This window comes from Felis catus, chromosome A2 (genome assembly GCF_018350175.1).
Source record: "Felis catus isolate Fca126 chromosome A2, F.catus_Fca126_mat1.0, whole genome shotgun sequence".
Taxonomy (NCBI): domain Eukaryota; kingdom Metazoa; phylum Chordata; class Mammalia; order Carnivora; family Felidae; genus Felis; species Felis catus.
This window is the reverse complement of record NC_058369.1, coordinates 120,705,288-120,727,347: the sequence shown is the minus strand read 5'-3', so window position 1 is coordinate 120,727,347 and position 22,060 is coordinate 120,705,288. Positions and strand designations below refer to the sequence as shown.

The 22,060-nt window shown below is 43.2% G+C and overlaps 1 protein-coding gene across 7 annotated transcripts in view; it reads left to right on the top strand.

Moving 5' to 3' along the window:
• CPVL (carboxypeptidase vitellogenic like) overlaps nucleotides 1-22,060 on the top strand; it is a 136,313-nt gene that overhangs the window by 93,683 nt on the left and 20,570 nt on the right. For all 7 annotated transcript variants that reach the window (XM_023250461.2, XM_019825633.3, XM_045052542.1 and 4 more), the window contains one exon: nucleotides 8,089-8,271. In XM_023250461.2, coding sequence (XP_023106229.2) covers nucleotides 8,089-8,271 — 183 coding nt within the window. The remainder of the gene's footprint in view (nucleotides 1-8,088; nucleotides 8,272-22,060) is intronic.

Sequence of the window (22,060 nt, the reverse complement as noted above, 5' to 3'; positions counted from 1 at the left end):
TGGCGCCTGGGTGGCGCAGTCGGTTGAGCGTCCGACTTCAGCCAGGTCACGATCTCGTGGTCCGTGGGTTCGAGCCCTGTGTCGGGCTCTGGGCTGACGGCTCAGAGCCTGGAGCCTGTTTCCGATTCTGTGTCTCCCTCTCTCTCTGCCCCTCCCCCGTTCATGCTCTGTCGCTCTCTGTCCCAAAAATAAATAAACGTTGACAAAAAATTAAAAAAAAAAAAACAAAAAAAACCCCTGATTTATATATATCCAGAACCTTGAAAGGTTTATGGTTTGAAGTGTTGAAATGACTAGACTTTAGAAAGATTTAACTGGAACTGACTTTTTTGTTGACCCCTCTTTTTTTTTTTAATTTTTTTTTAACGTTTATTCATTTTTGAGACACAGAGAGAGACAGAGCAGGAGCAAGAAAGGGGCAGAGAGAGGGAGACACAGAATCCAAAGCAGGCACCAGGCTCTGAGCCGTCAGCACAGAGCCCGATGTGGTGCTCGAACTCACGAACCGTGAGATCATGACCTGAGCCGAAGTGGGACGCTCAACCAACTGAGCCACCCAGGCGCCCCTGTTGACCCCTCTTTTAAGGAAAACTTAGACATGAAAGAGTAAATTTGCCTCTCCTCTTCTAATTATTCGCTGGTTTTTAGAAAGTTAAAAAATATGGAGCATTAGGAGGAGAGGGGGTCACATCTTTTGATACCTGTTCCCTGGGTGTCTCGTCCTCAGGCTCCCCACCAATATTTACTATCGAATAAGTGGAGATTTCATGTGAGCAGATTCAACAAGCAAACAAACAAAACACACTCCATGTATAACTGAGCATGCATTCTTTCCTCCAACTCAGACAAAAGGTCACTTCCCTTCCATTTTCAATGGAAGTGAAACTCAGCTGCCCGTGAATCCTGGAAGGGAAGGAAATAAATGAAGAGAGTTGGATCGAGGCCTACTGATCTTTCTTTTTTACCGATGACAAAGACACAGATACAGAGAAATATTTTCCTCTTCTAAGAAAAACAGTGGCATAAGCGTTGAATAGATGACAGGTACTCTTGCACCCTTGCGGGGGGTGGGGGTGGGGGGACACTGAGGAAGGGGTGGATACAGTGTTAGCTCATTGTGGGTGAGTGGAAATACAGGCACGGCATGGCCAGATCTCCCAGTAATTAGACGCCGGCGTCTAATTGCAACACTGTGTAGACTACGCGAGTGTTTACCTTCAAGCTGAATGCCGACTTCAGGCAGCCCACTTAAAAGTTATGCGCTCCACTATAGAAACTTAACTTTTCAGGTTAATTTTTGAACGGGAGTGACAACAACATTGCTAAAACGCTGCTCTTCAGGCTATAGGATACGTTTTGCATCTCACATCCCATCTGGCCCTCTCAGCAATCCTAGAACATAAATATTCCCCTTCACAGAGGAGAAAATTAAGGCTCGGAGTGGGTCGATGACATACCCAAGGTCGCTTCTTTTGCCCAGGCCTTGGGAGGCTGCGCTGGGGCTGGAGCTCAAGCCTTCTGTCTGCACGCATCCTACTACTTTTTCTATGCCCCTGCTGTTTGTTTTGTTAAACTGCTGACCTAGGGCGGTTGTATTAGAATTTTAACTCTTACATCCTAAACCCTGATTGTAATCCACAGATAACGTCTCACTTGGAAACCGTGGAGCTCTTTGACTAGCTATGTGGAGCTATTCAAATGTGGTGATAATAATAATTAGCTTAATTGAATATTCACTGTGTGCCCAGAGTGCAGGGAGCTTTACTTGCATTACGTGATGTAATTCTCCCAGTGACCCTCTGCCATGTATGTTTCTCTTCCACCCATTTTACAGATGAGGAGACGGAACTCTAGATGGATTGAGTCACTTAAGATGATCTTGCTAGTAAGAGGCAGAGTTAGGATTTCAAACCCGGCCACGGAGCCTGTGCTCTTAACTATAAACATGCATCCTTCATTCCATGCTTGTCTTTCTTTAGGTTTGCTTCCTGCCTGTGGAATTACAAATATAGGATAAACTACCTATTCAACGTGCTCCTTTGGGGGCAGTGATTTAGACAGTGAGGCAGTACAGAAGAGGGCTAAGAAGCACACATTTGGGACTCAAGCAGATCTGAACTTGAGGCTCTGTCCCCAGTTTGCCTCCTCTCCCTGTACCTCTGTCTCCTTGTCCCTAAAATGGGATAAATAACATCGGCCTTCTGGGGGTGCTGTGAAATCATGGATGCAAAATGCTTAGCACCGCTTCCCCAACATAAGAGGAATGAGAAAGTTCCACTCTGATTCCAAACTGTCCGTTTAAAAGCTATGCTCTTGACCATACTTTTCTAGCCGTGAATTATGGGCAAATTCCTTGCCGTCTTGAACCCTATGCTTCAAAACTGAAACTCCTTTTAAAAGAGTAATTTATAAACTCATGGCTCCGACTACCAAGGAAAAGACTGCTGAGGTATCGCGGCCAATGTGTGTAAAATTAATAGTGAAAGGCATGTTATTTCAGGCGTTTGAATAGATGGAGTTCAGGTTTATCCCAGCTGGACTTCCTCCTACTGTAGGCCTTTTCTGGAAGGGTGAGATTGGCAACTAAGTGTTTGACTCAGAAGGACCATACGCATATTCTGAAGGCTTATTTTAGAAGAAGTGCTTCATTGAGTCTTTCAAGTCCTTATCCGAGTATCAACCCCCCTGAAAAGGAGGAGGACCTCACACTCATTGAACTAATTTGTGTCAAGCACTGTGCTAGTAGCTCTGTGCACATTATCTCATTTACTGTCACTACCATGAGATGTAGGTCTTAACCATATTCATATCCAGAAAAGGGAATGAAGCCCATGGAGGTTAAGCCACACGTCCAGGGGTTCCCAGTTATTGTATACTGGGGCATGGGGGGCACTGGTCCATTGGTGTATGAGTTTGGATTTCATGCTTTCAGCAACAGAAACAACTGTGCTTGCTTGAAGCATAAAAGAAATTAATCAGATGACATGATAGGTCACAGAATTCCCAGAAAAAAAAATTGATTGAAGCACTGGATTGAGACTAAGGAAAATTCTGGGGATCTAGGACGGAAAGCTAGTGGGCAGACTCATCAGGGAAGCCTATGTCACTCTGCCCACAATTCACATTTTATGAAAAGAGCATTTGAGTGCCTTAGCTTGGGTCACATGCTCATCCCTTGCACAGAGGAGGCAGGATATTGTGATTGACAGCCTCCACCAAGGCTGGATCCATTGGGGGGGTGTGGGATTCCAGGAACCAGGGGAAGAGAGAGTGGACCTAGGCAGGCCAAAGCAACAGACGATCGATGTACAGCATTATAGAAAACCTTTAGAGAATGCAATTGACTCTTCCCAGTGTCAATACTTTTTCTGGGATGCCCAGCACTGAGCAAGGGCTATGGAGCCAGGAGAGCCTCGTTCTCAAGGAGCCCAAGCTCTGCCACAGCTGCTTCATCAGTGGTACTCCCTTCAACAGAAGTGAGACATCTGTTGCCAGGTGGATAACGTCCTTGCACACATCGTTGTCCATGGAGCCAAAGTGAGAAATGACTGAGAGATGTCACCAGACTTGGACCAACAGACCAACGTTATTTCTGAACTGGAGACGTGAACTGTGTCTCACACTCAACCAACTCTCCCTTGCCAGAGGCTTTCGGTAGCACAAAACATTTAGCTACGGGGAGTCAGTAAATGCCTGTTGGTTTGAAGGAATTTGGCTCCTTTCTTAAGGAATTCTGGGTAGAAGTTTGGAAGTCTGGGATCTCAGACATGTTCTGACCCCTCGCTGTGTCACAATTTCCTTAACAGTAAGGTGGAGGCAGACGTTGTAATTCCTCTCGTCCTGACCTCAAGAAACAGTGTGAGAATACAGTCATATGTACGTGAAAGCACTTTGGGAGGTAAAGAACATAATAAAAATGCTTTTCTCATCTCTGCCTTTGCCTCTACCAAACAAACAAACAAATAAACAAACAAGATGCTTAAAATCGAAACCACCTTCTACCATTTCTTATAAATGCCTGAATTCTGGAATGGATTTTTAAGATCATCTACAAACAAACTAGTTATGCTGTTTGCCTAGTTGTCATAAAAAATTGAGAGCTGGTACTATTTGGGTTAATACAAATTATTCCTTAATAAAGACCCATTAGGGGCGCCTGGGTGGCGCAGTCGGCTAAGCGTCCGACTTCAGCCAGGTCACGATCTCGCGGTCCGTGGGTTCGAGCCCCGCGTCGGGCTCTGGGCTGATGGCTCAGAGCCTGGAGCCTGTTTCCGATTCTGTGTCTCCCTCTCTCTTTGCCCCTCCCCCGTTCATGCTCTGTCTCTCTCTGTCCCAAAAAAAAATAAATAAACGTTGAAAAAAAAAATTAAAAAAAAAAAATAAAGACCCATTTTTGCCACCCATGGTTCCCCAAACTTAGTGTTATTGTTTGTTTTATTATTTTTTCATTATAAAACCCCCTAATCACATTTTCAAAAACAGACCAAACCAAAACAACAGCAACAACAACAAAAAACCCACCTAGCAAACAGTCAAGTTAAAACAAATTACCCACACTGCAGCTACCTTAACTGTTGATATTTTGATGTATTCTTTTCCCAAGCTTGAAGCATCTTTTAAACCTTTTTAATGGTTATTTATTTATTTTTGAGAGAGAGAGAGAGAGACAGAGTGCGAGCGGGAGAGGGGCAGAGAGAGAGGGAGACCCAGAATCCAAAGCGGGTTCCAGGCTCCGAGCTGTCTGCACGGAGCCCGACTCGGGGCTCGAACTCACGAACCATGAGATCATGACCGGAGCCGAAGTCGGACGCTCGACCGACTGAGCCACCCGGAAGCCCCGATGAAGCATCTTTTAAAAAAAACAATGTCACAATCATAGAGTACAAAGAATCATAGTCTTCGCTGATGTTTTAATAAGAAGTATTTGTTCACGTCTTTGCAAAACCATCCATTTCACCGCGCTAACCGGTCAGACCTCGAGTAAAAGAAAAGAAAATTTTCCAAAGGGAGTGCCTTTGCCGTTGAAAGGAGGCTTCGCAGCTGTCCAGGAAGGAAAGCGGAGGAAACAGGAAGGAAAGTGTTTAGGGGTGCTGCCTCGCGTGTCACTGGAGGCCAGCTGCAGCCAGTGATCCTCCTGTGCCTGGTTTTGTTACAGTCACTACTGAGAAGACAAGGGTAGCTGAAAGCCGCCTTCATTTCTGTCTCCTCCTCTCTGTCTTTAGATCTCGTTGCTTAAAATACCATCAAGCCTTGGGGAGAAGCTTGCCCCAGACTGTCCCGGGGTTAGCTTGAAAGCCCAGCGTCCTGGAAAACGCCTCAGGCCAGGGCAAACCCGGGGCTGTTGGTCACCCTAGAGGAAGGAGTGGAACAAATGTGTGCCAACGTGTGCCCTTGGGCTTCAGGACCACCCCCCACCCCCACCTCCACCCCCCCCCCCCAGCCTCTTGGCTTACTGGATCCTGGGATATCTCCCCACTCATCCAGCCCTAAAGGCAACTGAAATATTCCTGTCAGGGCTGATGAGAGTAAATGTGACATTTAGATAAAAATAAAAGCTCTGGAATTCTTATATTTAATGCTGGCAGCCTTAAATGCCAGCTTTGAAATCATTTTGCTTGATCATTAATCTTTAATTTTTTTTTTTGTTGCATTTGACTTATGTGCCCTTTAGAAGTTAAAAATGTTTTCCTTGCTTTAAAAAGAAGATTTCCATTGCCCACCCTCCCCCTGAAGTGGGCCTTCTACCCATCACATGCACAAAATTAGGCAGTTCAGCCCTTCACTGCCTCGTTCCAGAGAGTTAGTGTTCTCGTTTGTGTTGAGTCTTGAATAGCAAAGGGTAAAGCTCAGGCATGGACTTCATTTCAATTCAGTCCAACCAACCTGTGCTCTAATGCTGTACAAATAAGCCTGTTTTTTTTGCCGTGACCTGTGGATTTGCATCCCCGAAAGAGAACACATTCAAATCAATTTCAAAATACACTGATGATAGTGAGATAGCTACAAGAGACCCTCAGAAAGAGGCAGGCTTCATTTAGTAGCCACGGAGTGGAAACCAGCCAGATGCACTTGTGTATTTGCTAGTTAATCAGCATCTTTTCATTGAATTCTGGAAGAGGAACTACTTTATAGATAATTATCTTTGTTAATCAGGCCTTCCTAGGATGATGGAGTATTTAAGCCTTGTTCCTTGGTACAGATCATGTGTAATTGCTTCCATACTGTTGGCAAGACAGCTGTAGGAGTTTTGCATGCACCGTAAGTACCCAAGGTCTTTGAGGCAATGTCTTTGTATAAACAACGCACATTTTTATGGCTATAGTTGAGCTGAGGTTTTTAAAGAGGCTTTAAATCGATCAGGAGTTTTCCCTTTGGGTTTCTGCTCAGGAGAGCGGAGGTGGTGGTGGTGACGGAGTAACATGAGAGGCCCAGGGCCCTTTCATCTTGGGCTGAATCCTGGCCCACTGCTGCTTGAGGATTTGGAGTGTGTAAAAGTCCTGGGCTGTTTAATTATGTGCAAGCCTTTTAAGAAGCCTGCACCAGGAGGGCAGAGATGGAAACATATGCAGTGAAACATTTTCTATCCAATTTGAGGATTCGACCAAAGGTCTTCACTTGAGCAAAACCAGAACTTCCAAGTAGATCAAAGGGTAGCGTGGAGTTGAGGAAAACCTCTTTGTTGGGGGTTGAGTGACAATGCCTTAGGAGAACTAAGGTCATGTTAGTTGCATAAAAACAACCTAAGAAGAGTGGAAAACAAAGGAGAAAATTACTCAGCTTTGTGCCACCTAAATTAACCAACCATATTCCTTTTCTTTAAAGGTGCATGCCATATATGTAAATATGTATACCTATTTTATACGCTCATAATTGTGAAATATATTTGACTTTCAGCTTTCATACTTAACCGTGTGTGATAAGTATTGCTTATCACATTGCCACACGGTTCAATGAAACATTTTAAATGGTTTTGCACTATCCGATAGAAAATCTGTACCATAGTTTATGTAACCAGTCACTAATTATGGGACTTTTAGACTGTGTTCAAGATTTTCATTATAAGACGTGATAAACAGGGCGCTATATATATAGATATTTCTTTGGGCTTATTTTCATAGAATTCCTTTCACAATCTGGGGTTACGGGGACAGCGAGCCTCAACATGTTAAAATCTTTTTGTTAAAAATGGATCATTGCGGGGCGCCTGGGTGGCGCAGTCGGTTAAGCGTCCGACTTCAGCCGGGTCACGATCTCGCGGTCCGTGAGTTCGAGCCCCGCGTCGGGCTCTGGGCTGATGGCTCAGAGCCTGGAGCCTGTTTCCGATTCTGTGTCTCCCTCTCTCTCTGCCCCTCGCCCGTTCATGCTCTGTCTCTCTCTGTCCCAAAAATAAATAAACGTTGAAAAAAAAATTTAAAAAAAATGGATCATTGCTTTCCTCAAGTGTGGTGCCATTTTTACACTTCCTCGGCATTGGATAGTATATGAATTCTTTTTCAAGCCAAATGAGTATTAGTTTTGGAGAAAAGACAAGACCTTGCTTCAGAGTTGGTTCTCCTATAATATCCACCAACTTATCATGCACACACACACACACACACACACACAAACGTATTCTAGGAAAAAAAGACATTCCTCATTGTCGACAAGTGGCTATCATGTTTAAGAAAAGGAGGTCTTAGAAGTTGCATGGCAAACATATTTGCCTCCAACGTGTAACAAATCTGAGACACCTGCGTCTATCTGTCCGCCTCAAAAAATCATAGTTGCCCCTGTAAAGTCAATGTCAGAGGGGAGAACAATATGGATTCTCAGCTCCCGAGAGAATGCTCAGCTACTGAGAGAAGCCTTTGTGCAGATTCCTATGAAGGTTCAAACTTTGGGAAGAATTGCAGTGGCTGAGACCAGGCTTGAGTTTATTTCAGGTTGTTGGGGTGTGTGGCCAACTGGAAAAAAATGACCCCGCTCCCCTACTGGACTGGCCTCTCTCACGTTAGCTTTCTTCTCGTGCACACACTATCTATACGTAGATAGATTCGCTGCCTTCCCCTGCTGAATCCCGCATTTGCCCCCGGATCCGTTTCATTTCAGGTACTGATCTACAATGGCCAACTGGACATCATTGTGGCAGCCTCCCTGACAGAGCGCTCTCTGATGGCCATGAAGTGGAAAGGATCCCAGAAATACAAGCAGGCGGAAAGAAAAGTCTGGAAGATCTTTAAATCCGATAACGAAGTGGCCGGTTATGTGCGGCAAGTGGATGACTTCTGTCAGGTATGGAAACACTTTGGGACCTGTAAGCTATGAGGAATGGGATGGGCGGATTGGAACTAAAGCCTGAGTACCAGTAAGGCATGGCTGACCCTACACAGAGTCACGCAGTAGCCAAAGTGTGCCTTCTGCAGCCCTACTTTCCAGAGAGCAGGGTGGTATGACTTCATTCAAGTACATAGTGCCTCATGCAAAACAAGAGGAAAGTGTTGATATTGTTCAAGAGGCAAGGTGACGATCAAAAAGACCATACTCAGCCCCAAAAGGCAAATCGTTAATGAGAGATTTAGTCTATTTGGGAACAAAGGAGAGCTTGAACAAACAACCTGAGTTAGATTCAGCGTAATCTCTTCTGGCAATTCTGTGCTCACATTTGTGTCTTACACATGGAGCCCCAGGACAAAATCTGTCTATCTGATGCCCCTAGCGTGACCTCCACTTTAGAGGTCAGATGTTGCTCCTGGTGAAGCCCATCTACTGTGCCTCTAGTTTGCAGGTCTCAGCTTCTCAAGGATCAGCAGGGCTCCTTTGGTGACTATGTGATGATTACACTATTTACCTCCAGAAAGTTTTCGGAGAAATTAAGAATGTCCCCTAGTAAGCTTTTGCTTAGTTAGTCAAGAGAAGAAATTTAAATCTTCCAGTCTAGTTTGATTTTTTTTTGAGAGAGAGAGATAGAGATAGCGTCATTAGGGGAGGGGCAGATACAGAGGGAGATGGGGAATCCCAAGCAGGCTCTACAATGTGAGTGCGGCACCCTATGTGGGGCTCGAACTCACTCACAAAACTGTGAGATCATGACCTGAGCCAAAACCAAGAGTCGGACGCTTAATGGACTAAGCCACCCAGGCACCCCTTCACAATTTTCTTCTAAAGTTTATTTATTTATTTTGAGAGAGAGAGAGAGAGAGTGCATGTGTGAGTGGGGGAGGGGAAGAGAGAGAGACTCCTAAGGCAGTTCCACACTGTCAGCACAGAGCCCAACCCGGGACTGTATCTTACAAACTACGAGATCATGACCTCAGCCGAAACCAAGAGACCGATGCTTAACGACTGAGCCACCCAGGTGCCCCTTTCCTCAATTTTTTATTTGAGGCAACAATGGGACCTCAATTCTATAGGTTTGAATATTTGGAATTACAGCTTTCCAAGTACCCGAGCTTACCACTAGGCAAATCCATGCTCCAAATAAAAATTAATCTCAGAGGAGTGCCTGGGTGGCTCAGTTGGTTAAGCATCCAACTTCGGCTCAGGTCATAATGTCACGGTTGGTGAGTTTGAGCCCCACATCCGGCTCTGTGCTGACAGCTTGTTGCCTGGAGCTTGCTTTGGATTCTGTGTCTCCCTCTCTCTGCCTCTCTCCTGCTCGTGCTCTGTCTCTCTCTCTCAAAAATAATAAACAAACATTAAAAAAAGAAATTAATCTCAGAGGCTTACTGGGTACTTTGGGATAGTAAAAAAGTTTACAAAGAATTTCATAAGGGTCACTGGGTTATGATATACATTTGTGTTGGAAAGAATGATAGATCAAGTAGAAATTACTGGTAGTCTAATGTATAAAGATACTCTTCCTTTCCCTGCCCCAGTCATTCTAGCCATTGAATAACGTAAGAAATTTAAATATCTTGTAACGTTGACTACCTGGGACAAAGGAAACGGTAGAGAGACATATTTCTGGGCTCACGTAAAGGGAAACTATGTTGGAAAATTTATAACATTATAGTTTCTAAATCAAGATAAATTACACCAAAGAATTAAAAACCAGTGCCGTAGCAAAAGAAATGAGTCAGAGTAGAAACAGTTCCGGTGGAATGCATGTGAGGTTTGAAAACGCGGGGTGGGGGGGGGGGGGAGGATGAAGAGTGGAGGGTCTGTTGACCTGCAGAGGGATTTGGAGATAAGACGGTGAGAGCTGTGTCTGTCCTGTGTGCTTCTGTAAACTGGAGCACAGGCAGTCTTGGACTGGATATTGACTTGGGAACCACAATAGCAGGTTAACTCTGAAGACTGATTCCAAAAGATTGGAATTCCGGGACAAGTGGAGGCTCTCCATTTGCAGAAAGTAATCTGGACTTCATCTTTTGGTATTTATTTGTCTGTCTTTAAATAACAGGTTCTAGGGGCGCCTGGGTGGCGCAGTCGGTTAAGCGTCTGACTTCAGCCAGGTCACGATCTCGCGGTCTATGAGTTCGAGCCCCGCGTCAGGCTCTGGGCTGACGGCTCAGAGCCTGGAGCCTGTTTCCGATTCTGTGTCTCCCTCTCTCTCTGCCCCTCCCCCGTTCATGCTCTGTCTCTCTCTGTCCCAAAAATAAATAAAAAACGTTGAAAAAAAAATTTTTAAATAACAGGTTCTATAGCAATTCAAATACTTTTTTTTTAAAGAGAAAAGAAAAAGTCAACGTTTCAACATCTGAAATTGCATTTTAATTGATGCCCATGTACACAATTTTACATAAATTTTACGTGATTTTAACAATGTTATATAAGATTGATTCTGCCGTGTTTCTTTCTTATAATAAAATTATTTATTGAGTTACAGCATAATATAGAAAACATTCACAAGTGACAAATGTATAGGTAAATGAATTTTCACAGAGCAAATGTATAGGTAAATGTAACCATCACCTAGATAAAGAAATAGAATAGAGCAATGTCCCCACTGTGGTCACTATTCCCCCTTCTTCCCAGAGTATCCACTGTCCTGAGTTCTAATATCCGAGGTTACTTTTGCTAGATTTTGCATTTTGACAAATGGACATATTCTCTATATGCCCTTTCTGTGTGGCATTTTTGCTTGACTTTATATTAATGACATTTACTTATTCTTTTGCATGTAGCAGTTGCCACTTTATTTTCATTATGGTACAGTATTCTAATATATATTTATATATTATTATAATATGTAATATGATATGATATAATATGATTATTATTTATAAGTAATATATATTTAACATGATTTTTCTATTATCCTTTTACATCCATTTTTGCTTTATTTATTTTGTTATTAAGTACATATAACTTCAGAACTGTTATACTTTCTTGGCAAATTAAATCTTTTATTCTTATGAAATGTCCCATTTTATGTCTAGTGATGCTTCTTGCCCTAAAATCTAATTCGGTGATAGTAGGGTAACAATGCCAACTTCCTTTTGATTAATATTTGCATGGGATATTTTTTTCAATTCTTTGATTTTAATCTTTCTGAATGCTTATATTTAAGATGTATCTCTTTTAAGTAGTGTATAATTGGGTTTTGTTTTTCTTTAATGGAGCCTGACAATATTTTTTAAATGGGATAGTCCATTTACATTTAGTGTAATTACTAATATATTTGTGTTTAAATCTACTACTTTACTGTTTATTTCCTATTTGTCTTATTTGTATTTCAATGTTCTCTTCCTCATTGTGTCCTTTAATATTACTCAAATGTTTTATATCATTTTCATTTCTTTCCCTATTCTGTAAGCTTGTCAGGGTATACATTCTGTAATCTTGCTTAATGATTATACTCAAGGGTACAGTGTAAATTCTAGACTTATTCAATCCTAATATAAATTAGAATTTTACCACTTTCCAGATAAATGCAAGAACCTTAGATCTTCCTTGCCAACTCTCCTCCTTTTTGTGTTATCATTAAAAACAGTACAAAAAGGGGGGGGGGGCGCCTGGGTGGTTTAGTTGGTTAAGCATCTGACCGGCTCAGGTCATGACCTTGCGGTTTGTGAGTTGGAACCCTGCATTGGGCTCTGTGCTGACAGCTCAGAGCCTGGAGCTTGCTTTGGATTCTGTCTCCCTCTCTCTGGCCCTCTGCCACTCATACTCTGTCTCTCTCTCTCTCAAAAATAAATAAAACATTAAAAAAATTAAAAAGCAAAAAATATTCTACATGTAATTCAAACACCACAAACCGTTATTTGCATATGTTACACAACCAGTGTCACTGTGACTTACCCATAAATTTACCCATTCAATTGCCCCTTAGCGTTTCTTGCATTTCCATGCTTCAGACTGGAATTATTTTTCCTTGCTTAAAAAAAAAATCTCTTTATTATTTACTTTAGTAAAGTTGTGTTGGCAGCCATTTCTGTTGTTGGTTGTCTGAAAATGTCTTTGTGTCACCTTTAATTGAGAAGTACATTTTTCATGGAATTGAGTTTTAACTAGGCAGTTACTGTCTTTCAGCACATAAAAGATATTACTCTGTTGTCCTCTGACTTGTATCATTTCTGATCAGAAGCTGTCCATTTTACTTCTGCTCCTTTGGAGGTGGTTTCTTTTTCCACCTGACTACTTTTAGGATTTTCTCAGTTTTTGGTTTTCAAAAGATTTGACTATGGGTATGTAGCTGTGATTTTAAGTGTGGGGTGTGTGTGTGTGTGTGTGTGTGTGTGTGTGTGTGTGTGTGTTATACGGGTTTCTTAAGCTTTTTGAAACTATAACTTGATATCTTTTGTCATATTTGTCATTATCTCTTCCAATCCTGCTTGTTCTCTCTCTCTTTCCTCTCGCATGAAGACCTAATTATGCGAACGTTAGACCTTTTCATTTCATATAGCTTTATTTCTGTTCTTTCTTCTTTCCATTCTTCAGTTTTGGTATTTTCAATTCTGTCTTCTAGTTTTCTGTTCTTCTCTGCTGCTATTCCGCATATATTATTTAGCCCATTTATTTTTTAATCATGGCAATTGGTTTTTTTATAGTTCTGGAATTTTAGTTTTATTCTTTTTTATAGATCTCAACTTTCACATTATTATCTATTCCTCACCTTGTTATCTATTTTTCGGGAACACATTAATCCACTTAGTTTGATGCCCATTGCTGATAAATTTTAGATTTATATCACCAATTAGCCTGATTCTATTTTTTCATGGTAACCAGATGCTTTTCTCTGGTATGCCTACAAGTTTTCAAGTGAATGTCAGGCATTATGCAGGTAGAATTATAGAGATAGTTTGAGTTTGTGGCTGATGATACTTTCCATCAAAGAGATTTTACTTTGCTTCTGTCAGGCAGTTAGAATAGGGGTCAAGCACTTTGATCAAGTCTGGAATTGATTATATTTAAATCTGTATGTTAGCTGGTCTATTTCCATGGTCCTAAATTGACATTTGTAGTGTTAACCAGGGCCTTTGCTCTTTGGCAGCCTATGAACACCAATTTTTGTCTCCCCAAAGTTCCACGCAGGTTTCCAGCCTCTTATCTATTCCTTTAATAAAGGTTGTAGCCTCTTGGCCCTGAATCAACCATTGCTTTTATGGTGAAAGGACCACAGGATATCCGATTAGCTTTTTGCCCTCCTCTCTACTTTGTAAGCCTGGCCCCTTATGGTAGTCAGAATAATGGTTCCCCAAAGTAGCCCTTCTAATCTCTGGAACCTGTCAATATGTTATATCATATGGAAGAAGGAATTAAGGCTACATGTGGAAATAAGGTTGCTAATCCTCTGACCCAGAGATGGGAAAATTATTCTGGATTATCCAGATGGACCCAATGCAATTACAAAGATCCTTGTAAGAGAATGAGGGAGGAGGCACCTGGCTGCCTTAGTTGGTAGAGCATGCGACTCTTAATCTTAGGGTCATGAGTTTGAGCCCCATGTTGGGGATATAGTTTACTTACAAAAAAATAAGTGAGGGGTGCCTGGGTGGCTTAGTTGGTTAAGCATTCGACCTCAGCTCAGGTCATGATCTCACAGTTCATGAGTTCGAGCCCCGTGTCAGGCTCTATGCTGACAGCTCAGGGCCTGGAGCCTGCTTCAGATTCTGTGTCTCCCTCTCTCTGCCCCTTGCCTGCTCACACTCTGTCTCTCATTCTCTCTCTCTCTCTCTCTCTCTCTCTGAAAAGTAAACATTAAAAAAATTTTTTTTAAGTACAAGTGAGAGGCTGATGAGTCAGAGCCAGAGATTTGAGGATGATACACCGCTGACCTTGAAAAGAGCAAAAGCAACCATGAGCCAAGGAGTTCAAGCAGCCTATAGAAGCTAAAAAAAAAAAAAAGACATTGATAGAGGCTCTATCCTCTAGAGCCTCCAGAAGGAACAGAACTCTGCCAACATCTTGATTTTAGTCCATCAAGACTATTTTGGACTTCTAACCTTCAGGATTACGAGAAATGTGTGTTGTTACAAAGGCACTGAATATGTGGTAATTTGTCACAGCAACAATGGGAAACTCACACACGCCTCACATCCTGGCTGCCTTGGTAGATCACCATGACTTTTAAATGGGCGTGTTCTGTATTTTGTCCAGCTTTTCTAGTTTTTATCGTTGGTTTTGGTTTTTTAGCAGGAGGATTGAGAGCAACAAATTTTTTTGCCAAGACAGGAAGTGGCAGTTGTTGCTCTCTTCTTTTAATATATCAGATTTTATATCAAATATATCACATTTTCAGAGTTATGGCATAAATTCTTAACTTATCTTTAAGTAATATTCCGTTGAATGGATGTAATTAATTTTCCAAACAATCCTCTTCTTGTTGGCCTTTTAAGATTGTTTGTTGTTGTTGTTGTTATTATTGTTATTTTCTAACAAATATGTGTTTCAGTAGTTCTGATCAGTCGAAAAACACACTATAATTTTTTTGTGTGTGCAAAATAACAAAAGATAGGAAGGAACAGAAGATACACCAACCAAAGACAGGAGTTATAAGGGTGGGTTCATCATTTATGTTCAGTAAAGATAAAGTAGCTTTACTTCTTGAGCACGTGTGCTGGACATTGTGATTGGCGCTTCGTGGATATTTCCAGAACATCCTTGCAAATCATACAGTGTCATTTCCATTTTACATATGAGGAAACAGACCCTGAGAAGGTTAGCAACCCTGTATCATCCAATGACAGGAAGGGGATTCAAACTTTATTCATTTTGTTCCCATAGCGCGTTTGCCAATGTCTGTCATATTGCCTCTGATATTTAATTGCCAGCCGGGTGGGGAATGTTAGCTCAGTAGAAGAGAGGTTCTCAGGAAAAAAAAAGACTCCTTTATGTAATTTTTTCATGTGCCTGAAAGGTATTTGTTAAGCTTTCTTTAGGTGCAATATAAAAGAGTTACTTACTGAAACTCATTAGGTTCTGAAGTTACCTCCAGCAATATTTGAGCACAATGTTCTAAAAAATAGGGATAATAATAATAGTTACCTGCTGTGGACTAAATTGTGTGTCTCCTGATTCATATGTTGAAGACCTAACCTACAATGTGATGATATTTGGAGATAAGACCTATAAGGAAGTCGTTAAAGTTACATGACGTTGTAAGGGCAAGGCCCTGATTCTATGGGGTTAGTGTCCTTATAAGAAAAGACACCAGGGGCGCCTGGGTGGCTCAGTCAGTTGAACATCCGACTTTGGCTCAGGTCATGTTCTCACGGCTTGTGAGGTCGGGCTCTGTGCTGATGGCTCAGAGCCTGGAGCCTGCTTTGGATTCTGTGTCTCCCTGTCTTTCTGCTCCTCCCTCACTCACACTTGGTCTGTCTCTCTCTCACAATAAATAAACATTAAAAAAAAGAAAAAACAAAACAAAAGACACCAGAGAGCTCACTTGCTCTCCCTCTCTCTGCCACATAAAGACACAGCAAGAAGGCAGCCCTCTACAAGCCAGAAATAGAGCTTACACCAGAAACCAAAACAGCCAGCACTTTGTCTCAGCTCCAGAACTATAAGAGATAAATTTCTGTTGTCTAAGAACAACAGTTTGTGGGATGCCTGGGTGGCTCAGTCAGTTAAGCATCTGACTTTGGCTCAGGTCATGATCTCATGGTCCATGAGTTCAAGCCCCACATCAGGCTGTCTGCTGTCTGCACAGAGCCTGCTTCGGATCCTCTGTCCCTCCTCTCTATCTGCCCCTCCCCTGCTTGTGCTCTCTCTCTGTCTCTCTCAAAATAAATAAACTTAAAAAAAAATTTTAAAAAGAACATTCTATGTTATCCTTATAGAATTACTAAGGGAATTCAACAAGTGATTAACATAGAGCAGAACCTTTTCATAGTAAATGCTTATTATTATTATCCCAAATCACATATAAGAATCTACATAACAAAAGGTAAATTGTAAATAGTAAGTCAAGATCAGGGAAAGTGTTTGATTGAAAATCAACCCTTGGGGGAAAGTTTATTTTATTTTTTATTTTTTTAACGTTTTATTTATTTTTGAGACAGGGAGAGACAGAGCATGAACAGGGGAGGGGCAGAGAGAGGGAGACACAGAATCCGAAGCAGGCTCCAGGCTCTGTGCTGTCAGCACAGAGCCCGACGCGGGGCTCGAACTCATGGACCGCGAGATCATGACCTGAGCCGAAGTCAGCCACTTAACCGACAGAGCCACCCAGGCGCCCCAGGGAAAGTTTAAATATTAAGATTTAGGCTATTAAGGGCAAACATGAAAGTGGGACTGCTAGGGAGCGATGGACGTGTCCCTTGTCCTCACCTGCTGCACTGCTTTATGATGACTATCCCACCAGGCACACTCAACATGTCCTCCAGATCCTTGATGGCTGCTTCCGCCCACTTGTGTCTCTGTGTCCCTCAACCAGACTCGTGGACCATGCCAGCACTTGGCAGTGCCCATGTGACCAGGCTACGGGGCAGTGTGCACCACTGAGGTGGGAAAAGGGATTGGCCACCACTCAGGAACTTGTGACAAATACCCCACTAAGCCCCACTGCCTCTTCTTGTGAATGCGAAGCACATTGAGCAATGAAATGGCCCTCCTCCGGCTGCCAAAAAGTGGTAACAAAAGAAGCAAGGCCCACATGTGTTTGTGATAGGGAGTGTTTTTACCACACGGCCAGGGATCCGCATTTTATGTAGGTGATTTTAAAATGTTGGCAGAACTCCCGCCCCCCCTTATGCTTCAGTGTAGGATTGGGGGTGGTGCGCGGAGACGAGGGGAATTAAGGAGGGAAGTGAGCTCCGGGGCTAACAAAGGCATTCTCTGTGAGCCTTCGGATGAGAATACCGCCCAAATGTCAAGCGTCTGATAATGAAAAAAACGGGCCTGAGCCACGGACTTGCTTTTCAGCAACAGCAGCGTGTAAATGTGTCTGCCAAGAAAGAAACCTCACTCTTTGCCAGACTCCACAGCTCTTAATTTAAAAATCGAAACCAAAGTAGACTTGTCTCCGGATGGTTGCCTAAAATGTCCGATTCAGAGGATGACAGCTGTCCCTGGGGAGCAAAGGGGTGGAGAGAGCGCCATTCTGCCCACGTGTTCCCGTCAGGCGATGCCTGGGAAAACCAAAGGCAGCTCCAGCCAGCCTGTGGAGATCAGGTGAAGAAGGAGGGCTGGTTGTTGCCTCCTACTCGTTCCCTAGAAGGCAGCATGCCTTTGGTATCTACACGATTCTGAGAATTGGAGACAGCCGTATTACATCATCTGGGGCAGTGGGCTTCTCTCAGTTTGTTCATCTGTAAAATGCAAGGTTTGGACTGAGTTATCTGTAAGATATCTAAGAAAGATCTGAAATACCTGTTTTTCATTAATGCCTAGAAGGGCTCAGTTAGCAAGCAACATAGAATAGTACAGTGACCTTCAGTGTGTGTGTGTGTGTGTATGTGGACTTAATTGTGTTACAGTGTAGACCAAAGGTCTAATCCTCTTTCTCCTTGGCTGGTGACAACCCATGGCCACCTGTTGCTCCTTTTGGGGTCTTTCTCCACCCTTCTCCAAAAGTCAGTTACTGTTCATGATCTGTGAGCATGCTGTCACTGCTTTTGAAATGCGGGCTATTTTGTTATTACGCTATTTTGTTTTTATACCATTGAATTGTCATTTTCACCCTAAGGAAGTTTTGACTCCACATTTAGAAATATAAAATTTTAAGCAGAATAACACTGGTGAATTTCTTTAAGAATATCTTTCTAAAATAAACTTCAAAGGGGTGCCTGGGTGGCTCCGTTGATTAAGCGTCCGACTTCAGCTCAGGTCATTGATCTCAAGGTTCGTGGGTTCAAGCCCTGCATGGGGCTGTGTGCTGACAGCTCAGAGCCTGGAGCCTGCTTTGAATTCTGTGTCTCCCTCTCTTTCTGCCCCTCTCCCGCTCACTCGCTTTCTCTCTCTCTCTCTCAAAAATAAATAAACATTAAAGAAAATAAAAATAAATTTCATGAGGCTAAAGTTTCTGAAGAAAACACTGCAACCATTTCAAATGTTTCCATCTTTATTTCACTGAAAATATTTTATTGAGACTAATTATTTTCCATGTACACATTGAAAGAAAGGGTTGAGTCACCGGTCCGTTTTCATTCTTATCAAATCTTACTGGGCATAAGTTTCTGCTAACATGAGTTTTGCAGAATTTCAAACAAGCCTATTTTTCCCGACTGCAATTTGAGTCATTGTTATTTTTATTTTGCATTTTCGTTATCAATATCAATTCAGGTTATTTAATAATTACAGGATGGATTGTCTCAGCTAGGTAGCATTTTACAGCCGAAGCAAATTTTAGATCTCATTTTCCAGGTGGGAAAACTGAAGCCCAGGGGTTAAGTGACTGTCCAAAGTCTCCTACCCATTTAACGACTGAGCTGGGATTAGATTCCAGGCCTCCTGGCTTCCAGCCCAGTGGTTTTCTACTTCACCAGGGTACACACCTCTGGAATGATGCATTAGCAGCTGCATGCTAGCACAGTGAAAACTGCCACCTGCATACCTGTCTGCCATAATTCGAGAAGGCCTGGGAAATCTCACATCTGATGTTTTCACATCTGATGTTAGCTGTGAAGTCACATGCATGTGCCCACTTCCTATGGACAGAGCATCAGGGTTTTTAACAGGTACTAAAGCTTAGTAGGAGGTGAGGTCAGGCTCACCCAATGTTAAGAAGAGTTATGGCTTCATCTGGGAACTTCTGATATTGATAAAAGAACAGATGCTGAAATTAGCTAAAATGAGCAGAGAAAACATGGTAGGCAGAGCCTCAAGGTGGGTGCCTGAAGAGCAGGCCACCAGCAGAGCACACAGCTTACTGGTTTCCAGTCTGGAGCCTGGAGAATGAAAACCAGGAGAGAGACTGGGAAAGGTCCTGTGCCCTCAATGGTTGGAAAATGGTGAGTGCTCCATTGTTGAAGCAGTGGGAGCCATTGAAGGTGGCTTTTCTTTTTCAAATTTTTTTTCAATTTGTTTAAAGTTTATTTTTTTTTTTGAGAGAGAGAGAGAATGAACATGGGAGGGGCAGAGAGAGGGAGAGAGAGAGAGAGAGAATCCCAAGCAGGCTCCACACCATCAGCATGGAGCCCAACATGGGGCTCGAACTCATGAACCATGAGAGCATGACCTCAGCTGAAACCGAGAGCTGGACACTTAACCAACTTAGCTACCCAGGTTCCCCTCCAGTTTTTTAAAGTGTCAAATACTAATACCATAAAATTTATCATCTTAACCATTTTTTAATTTCATTTAATTATTTATTTCCTTTTAAGTAGGCTCCACAGCCAACATGGGGCTTAAACTCATGACCCTGAGATCAAGAGTCAACTGAGCCAGCTATTCCCCCGTAATCCTACCATTTTTAAGTGTGTTATTCGGTGGTATTAAAAGCTTTCATGATATCGTGCATCCATCACCACCGTCCATCTCCATGGCTCTTTTCGTCTCCTCAGCTGAAACTGAAGGTATTGAACATCACCTCCCCACTCCCCAACCCCAGCCCCTGGCCAACCGCTGTCCTACACATTCTACTTCCTGTCTCTGTGAACTGGACGGCTCTAAGTATCTCTAATAAATGGAAACATACAATGTTTGTCACCATGGAAGGTGGTTAAGCACGTTTGCAAAGCTGTCCTTTGGGAAGTTTAAAATGGCAGCAATCGGATGAATTCAGGGTGGAGAGAGGTCAGGGAAGGGGATCCTGGGAAATAAGGAGTCTTGTAAGGAGCTCTATTGGAAGAAGCTTCTTCACCTATTTCCTGAGCCCAGTGCTTGATTCTGAGGTCCTGAAATGGAGGTTGTGGCGATAAGCTTTGGAATGTTGTGAGGACCGATCGCTGTTTGAGAAGTGGTGTTTACTCTGTGGTCACACCGACTTAAAAGCTAAGTATCCACAGGGAGAGCCTACATGCTGGTGTCATTCTAGCGTTCTCCTTGGGCAGCCACAATAAGCACCACCAGCCCCCTAAAGCACAAGCCCTGAGCCACGATTGCACCTTGACCCTGACCTGAGAGTGTCTTGTGAGAGACCTCAGGCCGGTGGGCTGCCATACCCTCCCCAAGGGCTTCTCCCTGAGTTTCCAACAGGAATGAGACCTTCTGCTGGAGGTTACGTACAGAGAAACCAAAGGCAAGGAGCCCCCCTCCCCCCCTCACTGTTTTGGAGACTCGTGACCAATGGAAGGTGGTCTGGTGTCAGGAGAGGAAGGTAGACTCTGGAGCTAGACAAACCTCGTGTGAATTTCTGGCCACTCACTGGCTGGGGGCCCCTTCTGGTGCTGTAAACTCTGAGCGAGAAGGGTGTCGGGAGGGCCCAAGGGAATGGCTAATGACGGCCACCAGTTCTTCCGCATTTGTCAGCGCTCGGGCCCGCGGCCTGTCACACACTTTTTAGCCACCGTTTTACGGAACGCTAATCGCTTCCCTGTAAATTACATGATCGTACTTACTGGTTTACAAAGGAGGAAACACAAGTTTCACCTGCGCAACTTGCTTAATCGTGGTAGTGGTATTTGAGATCTGACAATATCAAATCGTGGCAGCGTCTGATGTTTGACAGGGTCAAAGAGTAGTAATATCTGAGATTTGACGACCCAAATCTCAACCTTTCCCTTGCGCCACCATGCCTCTAAGTACGGCAGTGAGGGCAGTGTCGGGGGAAGGGATGGGATACTCCTGTTGGCCGGACTAGTCTACACGTCTGGCCTCGGGGTGCGTATGTGGTGGTGGTGACAGAGGTGGGGGCGATGGCCAGTATACTTGGCAGTGCATCCGGTCCACGTGGAAAAGTCCGTTTCCTAAAGGAAAGCAGGGTGCTTACAAGAGGGAGGAGGAGAGGGAAAGCATGATGTGCAGACAGAAAGCAGTAAGAACCCCAGCTTCCCAGGTGTGCCCTTCTAAAACTAACATTCACTTTGTTTTATTTCTTTGACTACACACAACTGTCAAACGGAGCCAAGAATAACCACAGTCCTTTGAGTCCAAAGGGAGGCCAGACTGGGATTGGAACCTTTCCACAGATAATCCACAGAGGGAGTGACAGAGAGCTGGCCATTTGCGTCTCTTGGACTTCCTCCTGACAACTGTTGTTGTTGTTTTGTTTTCTGTTTTGTTTTGTTTTGTGGGTTTTTTTGGAATTTTAAACACCCTAGGGAGCATTAAGAACTATTCCCCAAGGAACTGACAGTTCCAGAAAGGGCTTCATCAAGTCCTTGGTGCCCCTGACAAAATCAGAGTAAGCAAAGAGCAACAAATGTGATTTTTTGTGTGTGTTTGACTAGTTGAGAAGGGAGGCGATGAAGTTAAAACAGTATTTAATGGAAGAGAGTAACTGTTAAACAGATTTGAGATGATGATTACCAAATGTAGCTAATTCCCTGGGGACATGTTTTGGCTTTGTTACAGAAATTGTTACCCAGAGTCTTCCTCTCTCTCCCAGCTCTGCCGCTTTCTACAAAGAGCGATGTCCTGATTCATAGGTTCTTTGTCTCCATCACTAGATCTGGGAAAAGTTCTGTCCACGCATGGGAATCAGGTGGTGAGCAGAAGACCAGAACATAGCGGTCAAACCACGATGACGGTGATGGCGATGGCGAGGGGTTGCTATCATCAGAGAGCTCCATGGTAGTCACGGGCTAAGTTCTCCAGA